Here is a 21,405-nt window from a genome sequence, read left to right as displayed (position 1 = left end):
CTCCACTACCTCCCCTTTCACTATTACTTGGGCAATATCTTCTTCTTTGCTAAAGACGGATGCAAAGTACTCATTTAGTATCTCAGCCACTATGTGTAAATTCCGTTTTGGACCTATAATCGACTCCACTCCTTTTTACTATTTATGTGCCTTTAGAAAACTTATTATGTTAGAAGCATAGAATCCCCACAGTACAGAAGGAGACCATTCGGCTCATTGAGTCTATACATGCCACAATCCCACCCAGGCCCTATTCCCGTAACCCCACACATTTACCTTGCTAAGCCCCCTGACACTAGGGTCAATTTAGCATCAACCTAACCCGCACATCTTTGGAATGTGGGAGGGGGGGAGGGGGGGGGGACCCACGCGGACGGAGCTTCCAGTCTCTTCTCCTCTTTGCTCCTCTCATTTCTTTTTTCACTTCACTTCTGAGTCTTCTATTATTTTAGTTCTATTATCCATCGAATGTCTGACATGTGCATGATTATTCTGCTTCATCTTGCCCTCTTATCACTTTCGAGCGCTAGTAAGCACTGGATTTCTTTGCCCTACCTTTCCCTCTCATGGGAATATACCTTGACAGCACTCAAAATAGCTCGCCTTTTTTAAAGGCAGCCCCCATTGTTGCATTACAGTTTCACCTGCTAATCTTTGATTTCCAATTTATCTGGGCCAGTTCCGTTCTCACCCCTTTGAGCTTGGCCCTCCCCAAGTTAATTATTCTTCCTGGAGATCAGGGCGGCACAGTGGTCAGCACTTTGGTTTGGGTGACTGTCTGTGTGGAGTTTGCACATTCTCCCCGTGTCTGCGTGGGTTTCCTCCGGGTGCCCTGGTTTCCTCCCACAGTCCAAAGATGTGCGGGTTAGGTGGAGTGGCCATGTTAAATTGCCCTTTAGTGTCAGGGGGATTAGCTAGGGTAAATGCATGGGGATAGGGCCTGGGTGGTATTGGGGTTGGTGTAGTCTTGATGGGCCGAATGGCCTCCTTCTGTACTGAAGGATTCTATGTAGGATCTATGATTGCTCTTTACCCTTTTCCATAGCCAACATAACCTTACTGCCCACCTGCTGATACTTCATTGTTTTAAAGATAAAACTCCCCATAAATCTAGAGGCCCTCCTATCGTCTCGCCCTCATGTGTCCACAACCCCTAAACAGACAGAACTATATTACAAACACTAAGAGTTCGAGAACCCGTTCCTCCGAACCAAATCCAACAATGCTTCTTTGTCTGATAAAAGCGAATTGCTACAGGTGCTGGAATCTGAAACATAAACAGAAAATGCTGGAAAATCTCAGCAGGTCTGACAGCATCTGTGCAGCGAGAACACGTTTTGAGTCTGGATGACCCTTTATCAGAGCTGAAGACGATAGAATATAGGATGATATTTACACTGTTAGGTTGAGGGGTTGGTGGAGGATTGACAAAGATGCCACAGACAAAGGAAATTAACACTCGAGGTATGGGCCAAGTGCTGACAGATGGGATTAGGTGGGAGTTCAGGTGTTTCTAATGTATCAGTGCAGACTTGAAGGGCCTCTTTTGCGCTCTATGATTCTATGAATGTAAATGGTGGTGATCGTGTCTAAGAAGGATGCTGAGCAGCCATTAATGATCAGAATGTGTAAATGGCAGAACAAAGGTAAGCAGAGTGTCAAAGGATGCTCTGAGCTGTGCAACGCATGGACGTCCCTCGGGGGTGGAGGAGGGGAAACCGTTGTGGGGGAAAAAGATAGAAAGTGAGATTTTTTTTTTAAAGTGGAAAAATGAAATTAAAATAATAAATAAATGGAAATGCGATGAAGGGGGGGGAAGTTCATGCTCTGAAGTTGTTGAACTCAGTGTTCAGTCCAGAAGGCTGAAAAGTGCCTAATTGGAAGATGAGGTGCTGTCCCTCCAGTTTGTGTTGGGTTTCACTGGAACAATGCGACAGGCCAAGGACGGACATGTGGACAGGAGAGCAGGATGCTGTGTTGAAATGGCAAGCGACAGGAAGGCCTGGGTCCTGCTTGCAGACAGACTGAAGGTGTTCAGCAAAGTGTTCACCCAGCCTGCGTTTGGTCCCCTCGATGTAGAGTAGACTGCATTGGGAGCAGCGAATGCAATAGACCAGATTAAAGGAGATGCACATGAAACGCTGCTTCACCTGAAATGAGTGTTTCGGCCCTTGGATGGTGAGCAAGGAGGAGGTAAAGAACCAGGAAAGGGTCCCCCTTGTCCTCATTTTTCACCCCACCAGCGTCCACCTTCAAAGGATCATCTTCTGCCAACTCCAGCATGACGCCACCACCAAACACATCTTGCCTTCACTCCCCCTGTCAGCATTCCACAGGGAACGTTTCCTCTGGGATACCCTGGTCCAATCCTCCATCACACCCAATGCCTCACCCCCTGCCCACAGCTCCTTCCCATGCAATCACAGAAGGTGCAACACCTGCCATTTTAACCTCATGACGAAGGCTCATCCCGACTCAAAACTTTGGCTCTATTCTCCCTCCACAGATGCTGTCAGACCAGCTGAAATTTTCCAGCATTTTCTGTTAATACCTCTTCCTCGTTGGGCTGAAATGTACTAATCTAGAAAATTCTTCTGAACATACTATTAAAAACTCTTACACCTCTCTGTCCTTTGTACTACTTACTATTCCGGTCTATTAAGTTCCCCATAGAGCGACTCTAACTTTTGCACTTACTTGCAAATGTATACCTCTGTATTTTTACTTCTAATGATGTGGAGATGCCGGCGTTGGACTGGGGCAAGCACAGTAAGAAGTCTCACAACACCAGGTTAAAGTCCAACAGGTTTATTTGGTAGCAAATACCATAAGCTTTCAGAGCGTGCTGCACCTTCATCAGATGGAGTGGTTATCTGTTCTCCAACAGTACACAGAAATCAAGTTACAGAATACTAATTAGAATGCAAATCTCTACAGCCAGCAAGGTCTTAAAAGGTACAGATAATGTGGTTGGAGGGAACATTAAACACAGGTTAAAGAGATGTGTATTGTCTCCAGACAGAACAGCTGGTGAGATTATGCAAGACCAGGGGCAAGCTGTGGGGGTTACTGATAAGCAGTCACGGGCATTCAGCCTTGGATCTTCAGGTAAGCGTTCTCCAAGGCGGCCTTCACGACACACGACAGCGCAGAGTCGCTGAGCAGAAACGGATAGCCAAGTTCCGCACACATGAGGACGGCCTAAACCAGGATGTTGGATTTATGTCACATTATCAGTAACCTTATGGTTACCAGCGCTGCCAGTATGGTATTTGCTACCAAATAAACCTGTTGGACTTTAACCTGGTGTTGTGAGACTTCTTACTGTTTTTACTTCTAGCCATTGACCTATGGAATTCTTAAGTTTTTGATATAGAAACGGAGCAGGAGGAGCCTGCTCTGCCATTCATTTTGATCATGGCTGACCATCAAATTCAATAACCTGATCTCCCCACCTCCCCTTGCCCCCATATCTCTTGATCCCTTTCGCCCCAAGAACTATATCTAATTTCTTCTTGAAATTAGGCAATGTTTTGGCCTCAACTAATTTCTGTGGTAGTGAATTCACCTCCCTTTGGGTGAAGAAATTTCTCCTTACGGCGTGGTGGTGCAGTGATTAGCACTGCTGCCTCACAGCGCCAGGGACCTGGGTTCGAATCCCGGCTTGGGTCACTGTCTGTGTGGAGTTTTCACATTCTCCCTGTTTCTGCATGAATTTCCTCCCACAGTCCAAAGATGTGCGAGCTGGTGGATTGGCCACACTAAATTGCCCCTTAGTGTCAGGGGCATTAGAAGGGTAAATACGTCGGGTTTCAGAGATAGGGCCTGGGTGGGATTGTGGTCGGTGCAGGCTCGATGGGTCGAATGGTCTCCTTCTGTACTAGGGATTCTATGATAGATTTTATGATTCTTACCTCAGTTCTGAAAGGTTTATCCCTTATAATGAACATTAAAAGGGGTCATTTTGATATTTCAGCTTCTACCTTGATCCGGCATATGTGTGTCCCAATCACTTACCTTGCTCTCTGTAAAATGAGTTGAAAATAAAGGTTAATCAATGCCTTTTGCTCCCTGGTTTGTTGTCTGTGGGAATTCCTCAATCTGATTGGCTACTTAGCCTACTTAACAATATCACTTTTGCTGGATGCCTGGGATTGCCAATACTTGGCACCAGAATCAAATGAATGTCAGGAAAGGCGAACTTCACACCAGAGAGCCTGTTAGATCTTTGTGGGCACCCTTCGTGTAGGTCAACAGAGAGCCATTGTAGAATTAATGAAATCGCAATTTGATCATAATTGGAATCTTTGGCCAGGATTTTCTGACAATGTCCACGGTTGGGATTCTCCAGGCCCGCTGCTGCAAATGGAGATTTGGCTGAGCGCCAAATTCTCCGTTCTCACTGGCAGCGCTGGTGGAGCGTACAACATTGGAGAAATCTGGTCCGTGTAGTATGAGTGGTTAGCAGTGCTGTCTCTCAGCTCCAGGGATCCAGGTTCATGGAATCATACAGTGCAGAAGAGGCCCTTCAGTCCATCGAGTCTGTACCGACACATGTGATAAACCCGACCTCCCGCCTAATCCCATTTACCAGCACTTGGCCCATAGCCTTGAATGTTATGATGCGCCATGTGCTCACCCAGGTACTTTTTAAAGGATGTGAGGCACCCAGCTTCTACCACCCTCCCAGGCAGCACATTCCAGACCATCATCAGGCTCTGAGTAAAAAGGTTTTTCCTCACATCTCCCCCCTCCCCCCCCCCCCCCCCCCCCCTCTAAACCTCCTGCCCCTCACTTTGAACCTATGTCCCCTCGTGACTGACCCTTCAACTAAGGAGAGCAGCTGCTCCTTATCCACTCTGTCCATGTCCCTCATAAGCTTGTACACCTCGATCAGGTCTTCTCTGCTCCCTCAGTCTTCTCTGCTCCAATGACAACAACCTAAGCCTATCCAACCTCTCTTTATAACTTAAATGTTCCATCCCAGGCAGCATCCTGGTGAATCTACTCTGCACACCCTCCAATGCAATCACGTCGTTCAATTCCAGACTTGGGTGCCTGTCTGTGTTGAATTTGCACATTCTCCCCCGTGTCTGCGTGAGATTCCTCTGGCTGCTCTGGTTTCCTCCCACAGTTCAAAGATGTGCGGGTTAGGTGGATTGGCTACGCTAAATTGCCCTTTAATGTCCAAAGATGTGTAGGTTAAATGGATTAGCCATGGGTAATGTGTGGGGTTACAGAGATAGAGGGCCTGGGTAAGACACTGTCAGAGAGTCAGTGTAGACTTGATGGACCAAATGGCCTCTTCTGCACTGCAGGGATTCTATGAATTAAAGTGTGGGTAGAACCATTAGGGTGAAGAAAGGAATTGTAGAGGATGAAGATATTGCAGAGGATTATTCAATTCCAAAAAGTAAAGCTAGAAAACATATTAAGTTGTAGCTTTTTAATTAAAATATTTTGATTAGCTCTTCAGGTGCAGTTCTTTTCTGATCGTGAATTATGAGAGTTCTGCTCCGAGGATCAATGCTACTTGCTCATGTTTTCTCCACAGCCTTTAATTTCAGTTTGGATGCTGCTACAGCCCACCAGAATCTGAAAGTGGAGGACCACAGTGTGGAATGGGATGCATCCGGGGGAAAGGTGCAGGAAATCAAAGTCCGAGGAAAGGAGAACCGAAGTAGGACAGCTTCGCCGGCTAATTCCCCCGCAAGGTACAAATCTGCAGTTAAAGGTCAAGATGAGGGTGAATGTATCACAGGCCCCTCCCGTGGAAGGTGTCCAAACTACAGGCCTCCCACCCCAGGCTACATCCAGCTGGTTGTTGTATGAAGCCTAAATGACATGTCCTATTCCAGAACAGCAAATTCAAACGGATTGTACAGAGCCAGGGGAAGGAAAGGGAGTTATTCTATGTTCAATTTGGTGTATTGTTATTCTTTTTATATGTTGCTTGCAGTACTCCATCATTCTACACAAGTGGCGGGGCGGCACAGTGGTTAGCGCTGCTGCCCCACAGCGCCAGGGACCCGGGTTCAATTCCTGGCTTGGGTCACTGTCTGTGTGGAGTTTGCACATTCTCCCCGTGTCTGTGTGGGTTTCCTCCGGGTGCTCCGGTTTCCTCCCACAGTCTGAAAGACATGCTGGTTAGTACATTGGCCATGTTAAATTCTCCCTCAGTGTACTCAAACAGGGGCCGGAGTGTGGCGACTAGGAGATTTTCGCAGCAACTTCATTGCAGTGTTAATGTAAGCCGACTTGTGACGCTAATAAATAAACTTAAAACTTCTTTTATACGTGCCTTGCTGGACTCCATGATTTTACATAAGCGGTGGGATTTTCCCACCTTCCCATTGGCGGGATCTTATGGTCCTGCCGACAGTACACTGCCCCTGCTGTGGGTTTCCCAGTGGCGTGGGTTGCATTCAGTGGGAAATCCCATTGACAGCCAGCCAACAGCCCACTGCCTCCCGTCACCCTGAAACACCATGGAGGGGGTGGGGGGGGAGGGAAGGGAGAGGGAGAGTCTCCTCATACTCTTTCATCTAAACCTATCATCATATCTTTCTGTTCCTTTTCTCTCAGACTTGTAATAAGTAGAATCCCTACAGTACAGAAGGAGGCCATTCAGCCCATCGAGCCTGCACTGATAACAGTCCCACCCTATCCCCGTAACCCCACATATTTACCCTGCTAATCCTCCCCCGAATCTAAGGTCAATTTAGTATGGCCAATCTACCTAACCCGCACATCTTTGGACTGTGGGAGGAAGCCGGAGTACCTGGAAGAAACCCATGCAGACATGGGGCGAACATGCAAACTCCACACAGACAGTGACCCAAACAGGAAATTGAACCCAGGTCCTTAGCGCTGTGAGGCAGCAGTGCTAACAACTGTGCCGCCTGGTGGATTGCTCCAATAACTTGAACGTTGAGCAAAACAGAAGAGTTTTGTGAAATATAGGAAACTATCTTTTTGCATTCCTAGAGTTCTTGGGGCGGCTCTGTGACAACCCTAGCATCACTATGGGGAACTGCACACAATTTGAGTTAAAATACACACTTTTGCACCACATCATTAATAGCCAAGAATAATCACCGAATGATAAATTGTTGGCGAACAGAATTCTCCTTGCTTTGCTACATGCTGCGTTTGTTTGTGTTGTCCAGGCTGCATTCCCTTTTCAAAGTAATTTTTATTTCTGCTCATTCCTGTATTTTAATGCAGTTTTCATTAGCTTTGCTTATAATTCTTTAAACAGCTCTAACGTTACCTTTAAAGCAAGCAGACGATCGGTTTGTCTCGGGTTATAATAGTTCTGTTTTATTTTTGACTAAGGAGCATCATTCAGTCACCAAAGAGAATGCCATCTGGACGAAGCAGCAGGGATCGATTTACTGCTGAATCGTACACTGTGCTAGGTGGGTACATTAAACTGTCTAGCCTTGCATTAGCGAGCCTTTTTGCTGATTTGTACTTTATGGTCTGTGGACCTAAAGGGATCTTTACAAAAACCGCAACACTGGAGATGATATCCCAGTAAATGTAATTACACTAAGTACAGTACAGAGAGGGAAATTATTCTCTGGACTACTCCCCGTCTTCACATTTCATTAGAGTGATGCTTTTGACATGACAAAGCAAATACATCTCACTTGCAATTCCAAGGGAACATAATTGAAATTTTACGATTTGCATTTAGAGAAGTTCTGCATATGCATAAGAGCCATAGGCTAGAGTTTTTTGACCGTTCCTACCAACAGGATTTTCCAGTCCCATTGCAGTGGACGGAGATTTGGCCTGTCGCCAAATTCTCCGTCTTCGCTGCAGCGGGAGCGCGGCACGAATAGGCAGTAAGATCACGCCCACAACATACATACACACACACACACACACACACACACACACACACACACACACACACACACACATCAACACAGGCCTTTTGACCCTTTATCTCTCACTCGGGTCAACACAAAACTACATCCACTGCTCTGCATTGCCCTGTACCTTTTCATAGAATGCATAGAATCCCTATAGTGCAGAAGGAGGCCATTCAGCCTCATTGAGCCTGCACCACCCCTTTTTCAATAGTAATTCGGGATGGGCAATAAACTTTGGCCTAGCCAGCGACACCCACATCCCTTTTTAATGCATTTTTAAAGAGAGTAATTTTAAATTGCTGACTCTCCACTCCAGAGCCAAATAATGCAGTCGTTGCTTGTAGTGGACATGTACTGTGATAGAAAACAGATTTGAGGATTCTCCCTTTGAAAAGGGAAATGGGGCTGTATTTCATATGGGCCATCTCTTTTGCTTTCCACAGGGGATACTCTGATTGATAGTGGACAGCATTACTGGGAGGTTGCGTTCGAAAGGGACAGCAAGGCTTTCATTGTAGGTGTGGCTTACAGGACTATGGGCAAATTTGACCAACTGGGCAAGACCAGTGCCTCCTGGTGTCTCCACCTCAATAACTGGCTGCAAGTCAGCTTCACCGCCAAGCACAACAACAAGGCCAAAGTCCTGGACATGTTGGTACCTGAGAGAATTGGAGTGTATTGTAATTACAATGAAGGTATGGGGGATTCCTTATCTCTTGCCACAAAGCTACGTTAAAACTAGAAATGGTCAACTCTGTGTCCATGACTTCAATTTTGAATGAATTTGTTCAATATTCATTAAATTTTGTTCGGGGTAATACTGGTAACCTAGCACGTTGATGTTGTCAGTAATTTGATTACTTTTCTTTTCACACTTCCAGCAGTCTTGGCTATGTACCACGTATGAATGGCCACAGCAGCTACAGAGCTACAGGTCAATTTTGTACCTTTCGTGTCAAATAGCATTGGCCATCGACTATCTTTAACATGCACACCTCACAGCATCAGGGACTCTGGTTTGATTCCCAGCTTGGAGTCACATTAGCATTGGCCGTGCTAAATTCTCCCTCAGTGTACCCGAACAGGTGCCCGAGTGTGGCGACTACGGGATTTTCACAGTAACTTCATTGCAGTGTTAATGTAAGCCTACTTGTGACACTAATAAATAAACTTAATGCTTGGGGAAAATACCTGAGGAAACCTTTAATTTTGAGAAATGAATCAATAACTTTTTAACTCCTTGACAACTGAGGTGATGTACTCCATAGTTAAACTTTTTATTTGCTTTACTGTTTTCAACACAAGTTCAAACAGTAATGTTTTATTTATTACTGTCCTAATACTAAACTTCTCTTGACTGAATTCCAGTTGTTACTTCAATTCTCTGTTGTTAACGTATTATAACTTTGACATTTCAGTCAGCGTTTCTTCTAAATTTTAACCATTTTCCTTTAAAGTTAAATATTAATCAGCCAACAGCCTATCACCCAATTAGAAGCCATAGGCAAGCAGTTGCGGTTGTAAAGTACCTTTTATTGTATCGCTAAACATCCCAAATTATTACCGCAGAGAATGTGCAGCCTACAAAAACAGGCCAGTCAGCCCATCTGGTCCGAGTCCTTCTTTATGCTCCCCACAAGTCTCCTCCCATCACTCTTCCTCTGATCTTACTCAGGTTCTTTAGTACCTTTCTCCCTCGGGTTTATCCAGCTTCCCCTTCAATGGCTCAATGCTATTCATCGCAACAATAATGCAGTTACTATCATTGCGGTAGTCGATTTATCCCTACTAATGTTCTGCAAACAAGTGAGACAAATAACCAATTGAACTAGGCCGGGGTTTTGTGTCCTCACCAGCAGTGGGCATTATCGCAGGCAGAATGGGAAATTTGAAGAGGGGCCGAATGATCTATGCTCCCGCCCTCGGCAATGCCTGCCACTGACCGGATTGGAAAACCCCATCCCTAGTGTTTTCTTCAAGGGATGATAATTCATGGAGAACACGCAATCCCACAATCCTTCGCTTCAGATCATACCACTGGATCTTTCATCCCCATCCTTGCAAAGGCAAACCCTTAGTTTAATGTCCCACCCAAGATAATTTATTGACAATGCGATATTCCCATAGTACTGGAGTGGTGAAATCCTGGAATGCGATTTGAAGTCCCGACCACCCGACACAGGTGAGAGTGAGAATGAAACCAAGCTAAGCTGTTCCAAATCGTTAGAATTGATCTGTGCTTTAAAGGTCATTGTAAAGACTGCTATTTCTGTCAAGTGAGTCTCTCAACGTTGTGACTTGAATCAATTATGTTTATAGGTTAGCTTCAGGCAATAATTTGGAGAAGGCAAATACACTGAAAGGCATTAAATTTGGTTTTTAAAAAAAGAGTTTAAAGACTCAACCCATAAATAAATTGTACTTAAAGTATTTCAAGGCTAATCTCTCTCTGGATTAGATTCCAGTCTAGTAAGTACTCGGCAAGTATTCATTATCAGAAACGTCATTTCCTGAGTATTAGAGCATAATCCTGCTGAATGGAAAATCTTTCTTCATGTGAAGAGTTCACAGAACTTGGTCCCATTAATTAGGGTCTAGTTGAAGGTCTCATTTTGTTTTGCTAGATCTAAAGCAAACCGAGGCTGCCTCTTACGCTGTTTCATTTATTAATTGTTTTAAGTGTTGTGAAGCGAATGACTTGTCCCTGGTGACTTAGATGAAATGTTCAGGAAGGATTAAAGCCAGTCTCTTATCTCCTGGGCATTAACATCCTGGCTCTCCCCGCCAGCCCTGAGTGATCGAATCCATTATGTCTGGAGCTGTTCGTGTTGTAGTGATACCGCTGTTACATGCTGCGTGCAGGGAGCTTGCAAATTCCTCCGTGTTCAAGGAAGTGAACCATTGCTCTCAACTTGTGGAAAATTTAGCTAGTCCCAAACAAGACGCAAGGCAACCACCTCAGATTTGAATACTAGCTCATTACTACTTCTACTGTTGACACAAATTGTTTGGTAGCATGAACCTTTCCTAATTTGGGCATTGATTTTGAATCCACGATTGGCTTCATTTAGCCAACGAATCTAGGCTTTTGTTGGGCACAAGATTGATCCCATTGTTTTCTAGCCAGTGAGATATGGTTTGTGGTCAGTTTGTTTTTGTGTACTCATCAAATTGGAAGTTCAATGCTGAGGAATGCAACTATTTCAATTCCGAAACCTGTGATAGCATTGATATTAGCACAGCTAGGCAATGGTTCCTGTAGCCCAGCCAATACCTAAACCTGACCTCAGAGGGCACCACTCTACTCCTAAGTCGTGATATCTTTCTCCATTTCCCACAACACTCGTATGGCATCTGAGTGAGATTGCCACTTAATGCTAACTTAGGCTACGTAAGACAATGAAGTTCAATTATGAGTGTCACAAGTAGGCTTACATTAACACAGCAATGAAGTTACTGTGAAAATCCCTTAGTCGCCACACTCCGGCGCCTGTTCAGGTACACTGAGGGATAATTTAGCATGGTCAATGCACCTAACCAGCACATCTTTCGGTCTGTGGGAGGAAACCGGAGCACCCAGAGGAAACCCACGCAGATACGGGGAGAACGTGCAGAATCCGCACATAGTGACCCAAGCCAGGAATCAAATCCAGGTCCCTGGCGCTGAGAGGCAGCAATGCTAACTACTGTACCACCATACTGCTCCAGGTGTAGGCTCGTTCTCCAAAAGAACTGGCTTTAGACTGCCTGAATGAATCAGAAGAGTGCGATCCCAGCAATGTGTTGGTTTTGACTCAATATGTTGTCCTTGCTCTGCTTGTTAAGGTGAAAGTAAAGTATCCTTTGACACCACTTAAAGAATTGGAATTTTATAGTAAAAAAATTTAAAGTTTAATTATTAGTGTCACAAGTAGGCTTTCATTAACACTGCAATGAAGTTACTGTGAAAATCCCCTGGTCGCCACACTCCTGCGCCTGTTCGGGTACACTGAGGGTGAATTTATCATGACCAATTCACCTCGCCTGCACATCTTTGGACTGTGGAGGGAAACCAGAGCACCCGGAGGAAACCCACGCAGACACGGAGAGAATGTGCAGACAGTGACTCAAGCCGGGAATCGAACCCAGTTCCCTGGCGCTGTGAGGCAGCAGTGCTAACCACTGTGCCACCAAGCCACTCCATAGCCAAGAGTTCTCCACTGGCCAGCCATCATATCAAAAATCTGTCACAGCTTAGGGCCTTGCTATATGAAAATTGCTTTTATAATAAATGCACGTGAAAACTAACTATTCACAGATGATGTGCTTTGAGATGTATTCTGGCCATGTTTAGTCACTGTACAAATGAAAACTTTTCAATATTTTTGTGATGTGAATGACATTGTGTGGTTTAGACTAGGACAGTAGTTTTTATTTCCTCCCTGTGATTGGGAGTGAATCTCCCTCGTGTTCCATTTTGAATATGTTCTCAGCTCATTGACATTTAGTTGACTCTTGGATAAGATGTGTAAGTCAGACATTGATGCATTAAGAACTCCAGGAACTGTATGATTATTTTTTTTTAAAAGCACTAACTGGAAGGCCGATGATGAAAGTACTTGCTGGTAATCGAAGCTTCAGCTCTCTGACATGGCTGTGACTGAAGTGTGTTGGCTACTTTCAGTTAGGTGGCACTTTATAGTGTGGCAGCCAGGCAGCTAAAGCTGGGCATGGTGTGGAAAGGACGTACAGCCAAACGCTTGCTGATGTAGATAACATTTTGGATAGCGTAGCGATGTGTTTCAGAGCATCCTGTGCCTTTTGATCAGCGCAGTAAATGAGTAATGTGGTTAGCAACATGATGAGATGCAGTTTTGTGGCTGTTTTGTCATGTTGAGAGGTCAGATGGGGGATGGGGATCGCAGGGAGGCAAGGCTGGTGCTTTGGACGGTGGGATTGAAAAACCATGGAATGATTTTATTTAGTTAGCAAATGTAAATCCCCGAAGCCAAGTGACAGCTGCCCCTTTTGCTGAGTTTAAGTTGATTAGTCTGTGGAGGCGACACTCCTCAGTAATGTGCAGCATTGTATGTCTCTGCACAAGTTCCTTAGGGGTTTATACTGAGTGGTGGAGGTTGACTTCACAATAACTTGGCCTGTCCTGAACCTGTTTAGCAAGAGCCACTGTTGTGAAGTTGAGTAGATTAATTGTAGATTAATGTTTGTAAAATTGTAAAATTCTAGGGAAAAAGCATTGCATGGTCCCTTTAAGAAGGTGCTTCTTCTGTGCTTAGAAAGTTTTTAAAAGATGCAAGTACATAGAGTACCCAAAATGAAACATCCAAAATGAAACATCTGCATTGGAAAGCCAAGCAGCAGGGTTACCAAGGCAACAGCCTTTCAGGGTTTAGATTTTTTTTTAATTCAACCAATCAATTTAAATTGGGCACTTAGATACCAAGAACCTATTAAATTTAAATTTGACAGTTTAGCAACCTAGGACCAATCATATTGTGGAGGGTATTGATGTCATCACAGGTATAAAAGAAAAGGGCAGTGGGACAAAAGCAAAGAGTAACTGCCACGGCTCATAGCTTTTAGCTGAGAGCCTCAGCTAGACAGCAAAGAAGAATCAACTGAAAAGGCCCAGAATATTTCAGAAGAGACAAAACCTGGTTGTAATTTAGTGACTCAAATTTTTCTTTGTTTAATAAGTGGGGATTGTATTTCTCTGAACAGCAGTCCATTAGAATCGTGTTTTATTCAGTTTGTTAATACTTTAGTTAACTTATTCACGGTTAGTTAAATAAATAAATAGTTATTTTGTTGACTTTAGAGGGAGTGTCAGGGAGTTACTTTGATTTAACCACTAAAAGTTGCTGAAGAGCGGATCGTACCACTTTGCACTCACTTTTACAGATTATGAGGTGAGGTACTCTTCGAGTGGTTAGGTGTTAGTTCTCAGAGGGGGGAATCCACCTCCGCTTCATAACACCACTCTCACTGTGGTAGTTTGAAGCCATTTGATAAATAGGGTTTGTCACAAGGAACTTTAAGTAGTCTCACAACGCCAGGTTAAAGTCCAACAGGTTTATTTGGTAGCACGAGCTTTCAGTGTTCTGCTCCTTCATCAGGTGAGTGCACAGTGGTTAGCACTGCTGGTGTTGTGAGACTACTTACTATGCCTACCCCAATCCAACACCGGCATCTCCACATCATCACAAGGAACTTGTTAATGACTTCCCATGTCTCCCATTCCTTGATCCAGAAGGTATCTGCTGGCAGGTTTTGTTTAGGAATGGTGCACCGTGTGGGGCACCGGAATAGAATAGTGAATGGGTTGAGCAGGTCATCGTGGAGATGTATGAGGTACTACACTGATGATTATTATATCCTGTTCCTCTACATTTCTCAGTGATCATATCAAAGGGAGTGAGATCAACAAAAAGTAAAATACTGCAGATGCTGGAATCTGAAACAAAAATGAAAAATCTCAGCGGGTCTGACAGTATCCGTGGAGAGAGAACAGAGCTAATGTTTTGAGTCTGGATGACTCTTCATCAGAGCTGAAGACGAGGAATATTGGACAAGATTTATAGTGTGAGGGGGAGGGGTGGGGAGCTGTAATTGATAGGAATGACATAGACAAAGGGAATATAAATGGTGATGATAAAGGCTAAGAATGGTGCTAAGAGCATCCATTAAGAGAGCAGAATGTGTAAATGGCAGAACAAAGGAATATAGGAATGCGGCAGATGGCCCTTGTGGGGAGGTGAGGGTTTGAAACAAAATAGCAAGATTTTAGAAGTGGAAAAATAAAAATAACATAAAATAACAAAAATGGATGAATAAAATGAAATAAAATAAATGGAGATGGAGTGGAAGTGGAGGGGAGAGTTCATGCTCTGAAATTGTTGAACTTGATATTCAGTCTGGAAGGTTGTAAAGTGCCCAATCAGAAGATGAGTGTGGCACAGTTGTTGTCACTGCTGCCCCACAGCGCCAGGGACCTGGGTTCGATTCTGGCCTCGGATCACTGCCTGTGTGGAGTTTGCACATTCTCCCCGTGTCTGCATGGGTTTCCTCCGGGTGCTCCAGTTTCCTCCCACACCAAAGATGTGCGGGTTAGGTTGATTGGCTGTGCTAAATTGACCCCAGTGTCAGGGGATTAGCAGAGTAAATATGTGGGGTTACGGGGATAGGGCCTGGGTGGGATTGTGGTCGGTGCAGACTTGATGGGCTGAATGGCCTCTTTCTGCACTGTAGGGATTCTATGAGGTGCTGTTCCTCCAGTTTGCGTTGGGCTTCACTAGAACATTGCAAAAGGCCAAGGACGGACATGTGGACAGGAGAGCAGGATGGTGTGTTGAAATGGCAAACGACAGGAAGGTCTGGGTCCTGCTTGCAGACAGACCAAAGGTGTTTTCCACTTCGAAAATCTAGCTTTCCATCTTGTGTCAAACCATTCCTATGATATCATCCTTCACATTCCTAATATATCATCCTTTGTCGTTTTGTCTAAGCCATTCCGATCAATGACCGCAACCCACCACCCCGCCCCCCCACCCCCCTCCACACACACACACACACACACAGTATAAACCTTGTCCGGTTTTCCTCGTCTTCAGTTCTGACAAAGGGTCATCCTGACTCAAGATGTTGGCTCTATTCTCTCAGATTTCCACTCCATCTGACGAAGGAGCAGCGCTCCAAAAGCTAATGGCATTTGCCACCAAATAAACCTTTTGGACTTTAACCTGGTGTTGTTAAAACTCTTACTCTATTCTCCACAGTAGTGAGATCAGCGGTGGTTTGAATTGGGAAAGATGGTCATTTTAATTGAGGCAATTAGTCAAACTTTTCCTTGTTGTTTTAGGTCACCTGTCATTCTACAATGCCAAAACTAAGCAGCTGATTCATTCATTTAGGACAAAGTTCACACAGCCGGTCCTTCCTGCCTTCATGGTGAGTGTGTATTCGTTCTTCGATCTGCATGCTCCCTACGAATATTGTCTGATTGAGTTAAAATGGAAAGGTGACCAAGTGTATTAACATATTACTGGCTCATTGCTCTGTGTACTTCCTGCGTAGTCAGATGGTTTCAGATTTGTTGAGCTCAGAGGTTGCTTATTGCATACCTTTTTCCAGCATAATGTATTAACCCCTATAATGCACAAGCATTATACAAGTTATAGAATTATAATACGCATTGTACAAGTTGTAGGGCTATAATACTCATTGTCAACTTAATACATCAATAGTACTAATCATCATTAATTAGATTGTTGTAGAAGTGATTGGGGAAGGTTTGAGTAGTAAGTTTTTTTTTCTCCACAAACATGATGATACTTTGATTTCACTCCTGTGAACAGTGAAATTCGACTTTCACGCAGATAACTGTATCAAACTGTTGGGAGTTCCTGTCTGACACTTGGAGGAACTCTGCTCACATTTGGATGCAAAACTTAAAACAATGTTCCCACTATGCTGCCACATGCTTAGCCAGAAAGTAGTCTGGAAATTATTCTGCAGCCCTTGTTCCATTTCAGTCTAATGGCCGAGCAAAAGAATTTAAAAGGATCTGTACACTGTAAAAATTGGCTACGCAAATTTTTTTTTAAAGGAAACATTGGTTGGAACCCATGACTGAGTCTGCTATTGGCTGGGGTGTTGTGTTTTTATAATGATATAAAGGTACCAATCATAAGGGAATAATAAATACATTGTGGGTTTATTTATTTAGACTAGGCACATAAGAACATACGCACATGGATGGAAAACTTGAAGACAGCAGCAGAGCTGTGTGCCATTTACTCTGCTCACAGGCTAGAGTGAAACTGAGACTGGATCACGTGACGCACTTCCCTTCTCACGATGATATGCTGCTATCCTTTTAAAGGCATATTACAACATTCAGCATGAATAGGGCAGAATCATTCCCAAAAGGGAAGTGGACCCAGCTACTGCATTTCACTGGGTACAAAACCAACCCCCCTCACCAGTCTTGCCTACATCCAGACCCGTCAGCAAAATATAAAACACAGGTTCAAAGTTTATTTATTAGTGTTACAAGTAGGCTTACATTAACACTGCAATGAGGTTGATGTCAAAATCCTCTAGTCGCCACACTCCGGCGCCTGTTCGGAATCACTGAGGGAGAATTTAGCAATGCACCTAACCAGCACGGCTTTCAAACTGTGGGAGGAAACTGGAACACCTGGAGGAAACCCACGCAGATGTGGGGAGAGTGTGCAGGCTCTACACAGACAGTGACCCAAGCCGGGAATTGAACCCTGGCGTTGTGAGGCAGCAGTGCTAACTGCTGTGCCAGCAAATCCACATAATTCTCTGGATTATCTCTCTCCCCCTGAGACACATAATTAAGGCACTACTTTCATGTTGACCATTCCTTCCTATTTGACATTGGCCAGAAAGAGATCTGGATACTACAAAGTTCAAAAATGTGGAGAGTTATTTTTCCGAAAGAGAATACAGTTCTCAGCATTGTGCCTTATTCGGTTTGCTAACCACTGCATCTGCAAACTACAGATATCCACTTTGGGGTGAACTTTTCTCTTCAGACGCATCCTCTTGTGATCAGCCTCAACCACATTTAAAACTACAATTGCTTAAGCAGTGTTAACATTTCAGCTTAAAACATTTTAATGGCACAGTGTTTCCTCGGCAAGTTATACATTGCAGATTTAATTTGGTGTATACATAAATATCAATTTTGCAAAGAGACCAGGTTACATGGCCTGTGAAGTTGTTGAAAATATGTCAACATTTTCTCAAAATTACTTTTTCAAAACATAAAAGATTTGAATTCCTCCCAGAAAAATATATTAAAGACAAAACTAGAATTTTTTTAAAAATAGGGAAAAAGGCATTACAAAGGGGGAGAAAATCTTTAGCAACAGTGAACAAAAGATTTTTTTTTGGCAAGGCTGAATAACCCAAGGAATATTCCAGTACGTTTACAACCTTGGCTCCATCACCTTTTGCCTGGTCAGTAATGGTCTCAAAGAACAAAAGAACAAAGAACAGTACAGCACAGGAAACAGGCCCTTCGGCCCTCCAAGCCTGTGCCGCTCCTTGGTCCAACTAGACCAATCGTTTGTATCCCTCCATTCCCAGGCTGCTCATGTGACTATCCAGGTAAGTCTTAAATGATGTCAGCGTGCCTGCCTCCACCACCCTACTTGGCAGCGCATTCCAGGCCCCCACCACCCTCTGTGTAAAAAAACGTCCCTCTGATATCTGAGTTATACTTCACCCCTCTCACCTTGAGCCCGTGACTTCTCGTGATCGTCACCTCCGACCTGGGAAAAAGCTTCCCACTGTTCACCCTATCTATACCCTTCATAATCTTGTACACCTCTATTAGATCTCCCCTCATTCTCCGTCTTTCCAAGGAGAACAACCCCAGTCTACCCAATCTCTCCTCATAGCTAAGACCCTCCATACCAGGCAACATCCTGGTAAACCTTCTCTGCACTCTCTCTAACGCCTCCACGTCCTTCTGGTAGTGCGGTGACCAGAACTGGATGCAGTACTCCAAATGTGGCCTAACCAGCGTTCTATACAGCTGCATCATCAGACTCCAGCTTTTATACTCTACACCCCGTCCTATAAAGGCAAGCATACCATATGCCTTCTTCACCACCTTCTCCACCTGTGTTGCCACCTGCCTCAGTTTTATTAGAACCATAGAATCCCTACAGTGCAGAAGGAGGCCATTCAGCCCATCAAGTCTGCACTGACTCTCCGAAAGAATACAACCCTACGTTATCCCCATAACCCCTTGCATTTACCATGGCTAATCTATCTAACCTACACATCTTTGGACTGTGGCAGAAAACCCATGCAGACACAGAGAATGTGCAAACTCCACACAGTCACCCAAGGCCAGAATTGATCCCACCCGTGGTCGCTTGAACCATTATTCCTGACTGCAAGTTTTTCCATTTAGTTTTAAACTTGACAAAGAAAGCAGCACGCTTCAACCCAACCAAATGCTGCCAGCAAATTGCAAAGACTTCTTTACAATTTCACAGCCCATTGTGCTAATGACAAGAGTGCCCTACTCCTCATTTAATACAAAAAAGTACAGTGGAATGAGAAAAAGCAAATAAGAAAAAAGCATGAGAGTGCGCGAGTGATGGCGAGCCAATAAGAGGGTCTTTGAGAAACTTTCTCCTGTTTAACCCACCAGGTGGTCTGAAGTTCAGTCCAATGTAAATCCCACCCAGTATTGTTGTCATTGTAAAGGGTTGATTGAATAGGAATTCCATCATTGGCAGGCTGCACTGGAGCATAGAAGTTAACTTTCTTTCTAGCTATTCATTCTAACTATCTTTTCACCTGAGTATTGAGGGAGCATTTTGGAGAAGTAGGGCTCATCTTAAATTTTTCCTTCTCTTCAACGAACCTGGGATCAGTTCAAAGAATTTCATAATGAATTTGTATAATCAACGGCTGTATTGCCACTTGTACCTTGTACACTGAAATTCTCCAAACTCATTTATCTGTCTCTCAAAACTTTGAGTTGATTTATTATTTGTCTCATGTATTTGTATACAGTGAAAAGTACTGTTTCTTGCGGGCTATACAGACGAAGCATACCGTTCATAGAGAAGGAAATGAGAGAATCCAGAATGTAATGTTACAATCATAGCTAGGGTGTAGAGAAAGATCAACTATTGTCTCCAGGATCCTAAAGATCACCAAATCTGTAAGAGATTGAATTAAAGCATTGTTAGAGAGCTTAAAGGAGTTGAAATGAAATTTTAGAAGCATCGAACGAGAGTAAAATATAGAATTAGAAGGTATGCTGGGCACAGCTTGCAAGAAGTCACCTCACTCCAGCACCATCTTGCGAGAAAAAGAAATTTATAATATATAATACAAAAGAAAACATACTTTGACCATTTCCACCGTTTTGTTCTGTACTTCCTGCTTGGTGGTCACAGCTATCCTCAACACACCACCCTTCACCCTACAAAGCACCCTGCGACAATGTTTAACCTTGCTGATGCTCCATGTTTTTCCCTTTTCCTCAGGTCTGGTGCGGTAGCTTTGTTGTGCAAACAGGACTTCAGGTACCAAGTGCGGTCAAATCGCTGCAGAAGCGCAACAGTGGGACCAGTAGCTCCAACGCCAGCCTAACCTAGTAATCGATACCAAGCTTCCATGCAACTGCACCAAGCTTATACAAAACAAAGACTGTGTCCGTGAAACTTGCCTTGAGAAGGAACCTGAAGACCCGAAACAGAATTCTGTACACACCAGAGTGCGGAAAGTTGGCCTTTTCAAATTTGAGATGATTCCAGAATCTTGCACTCTTTTAGAAATGGAAACTTGTGATCCAGCTTCTGTTTCTGATGAGAGCTTAATATTGATGCAAAGTCTTGATTTTGAAATGTTTTGCTTTTAAAAACGCAAGTATTCATTACTGTCGATTAATGAGCAAACATTTCTATTTGAATCTCATACGATCGTCCTAATCTTCCTTTTTAGGGTACCTCAACATTTTAATGTATTCTGATCATCGGAAGCATCTCATGATGTAAAGTTATTTTCTCTTGTCCCATTTTTCTTAAAACCCAGAAAGGAGGGAAGGAATTCTTCAGTGTCAGGATCTAAAACAATATTGCTCCGTCCAATCCTGTAAAGGTTTCTTTCTGTTGTAGTTGGAGTCATAGGACATTTGAATTGATGGAAATGAGTATGGCTATCTGGGAGCTCAGGTTATATAATTGAGCCAATGATAGGTCATGGGAATCCTGTGGAAGAGACTTGAAGGAACAATTCTATCCACACACTTAATGAAATTGGATATTGGCTTGCCTACAGCCAATGATGTGTGACAAGCTATGTACAATGCTCAGGATAAGTAAACAATCCTTTTTCTCTGTTTCAGTTGCTGAAATGTCATCCCTTTGTGTGGCTACTTCTAAGCTGTTGTCCAAGTTGGGAAAGGAAGATGTTATAGACTTGAACTTTCTTGTTGACATTACTATCAGAGTGTCTTACCTAATCAAGCTCTCCTTAAGCTCATTTCCATCTCACAAGATGAGTGCTTCTCATCTCTGTCAATAGCCTGTTTTAAGAATGTTCCAGATTTTTCCATCAAAGGCAATAGTGATTAGCTGAGGCTCACTTTTAACTGGCTGAGAACAGTGAGGCCTTGGGGAGAATCACTCCACTCCCTTGCCTTCCTGTTCTCACTCTTCTGTAATTTGGGTGGGGTGAGTAAAGTCAAGGTTTGCAAAAGTTTCTTACTGACTACATCATCCGCACAGGCTCTTCAAGCTCTCTGGCTGCTGGCTGCTTTTCAAAACGTAACTCTACAAAATAGCTGGTCCAAGGTATAATACAATATGTGGGTGGGGCATGGGGGATCTTGCTGGGTTGTGCTTTGTACACTGATGCAAAACATTAACTGCAAGCTTTCTCTGGGCTAACGTATCTTGCCTTCTCTGACATCCTAGTAAACAAGGAATGGGTATGAAACCATTTTGGGTCTGTTGATTAATTAACT

At 43.8% G+C, this 21,405-nt stretch overlaps 1 protein-coding gene across 1 annotated transcript in view; it reads left to right on the top strand.

Moving 5' to 3' along the window:
• fsd1 (fibronectin type III and SPRY domain containing 1) overlaps positions 1–20,042 on the top strand; it is a 60,751-nt gene extending 40,709 nt beyond the window's left edge. Inside the window, exons 9-13 of the mRNA XM_078198755.1 lie at positions 5,555–5,714; positions 7,339–7,421; positions 8,327–8,578; positions 15,739–15,827; positions 19,925–20,042. Of these exons, the coding sequence (XP_078054881.1) occupies positions 5,555–5,714; positions 7,339–7,421; positions 8,327–8,578; positions 15,739–15,827; positions 19,925–20,035 (695 nt within the window). The 3' untranslated portion in view covers positions 20,036–20,042. The remainder of the gene's footprint in view (positions 1–5,554; positions 5,715–7,338; positions 7,422–8,326; positions 8,579–15,738; positions 15,828–19,924) is intronic.
• Positions 20,043–21,405: the final 1,363 nt, after the last annotated feature.

Source organism: Mustelus asterias, chromosome 26 (genome assembly GCF_964213995.1).
Source record: "Mustelus asterias chromosome 26, sMusAst1.hap1.1, whole genome shotgun sequence".
Taxonomy (NCBI): domain Eukaryota; kingdom Metazoa; phylum Chordata; class Chondrichthyes; order Carcharhiniformes; family Triakidae; genus Mustelus; species Mustelus asterias.
This window is presented reverse-complemented; position numbering and strand designations above follow the sequence as displayed.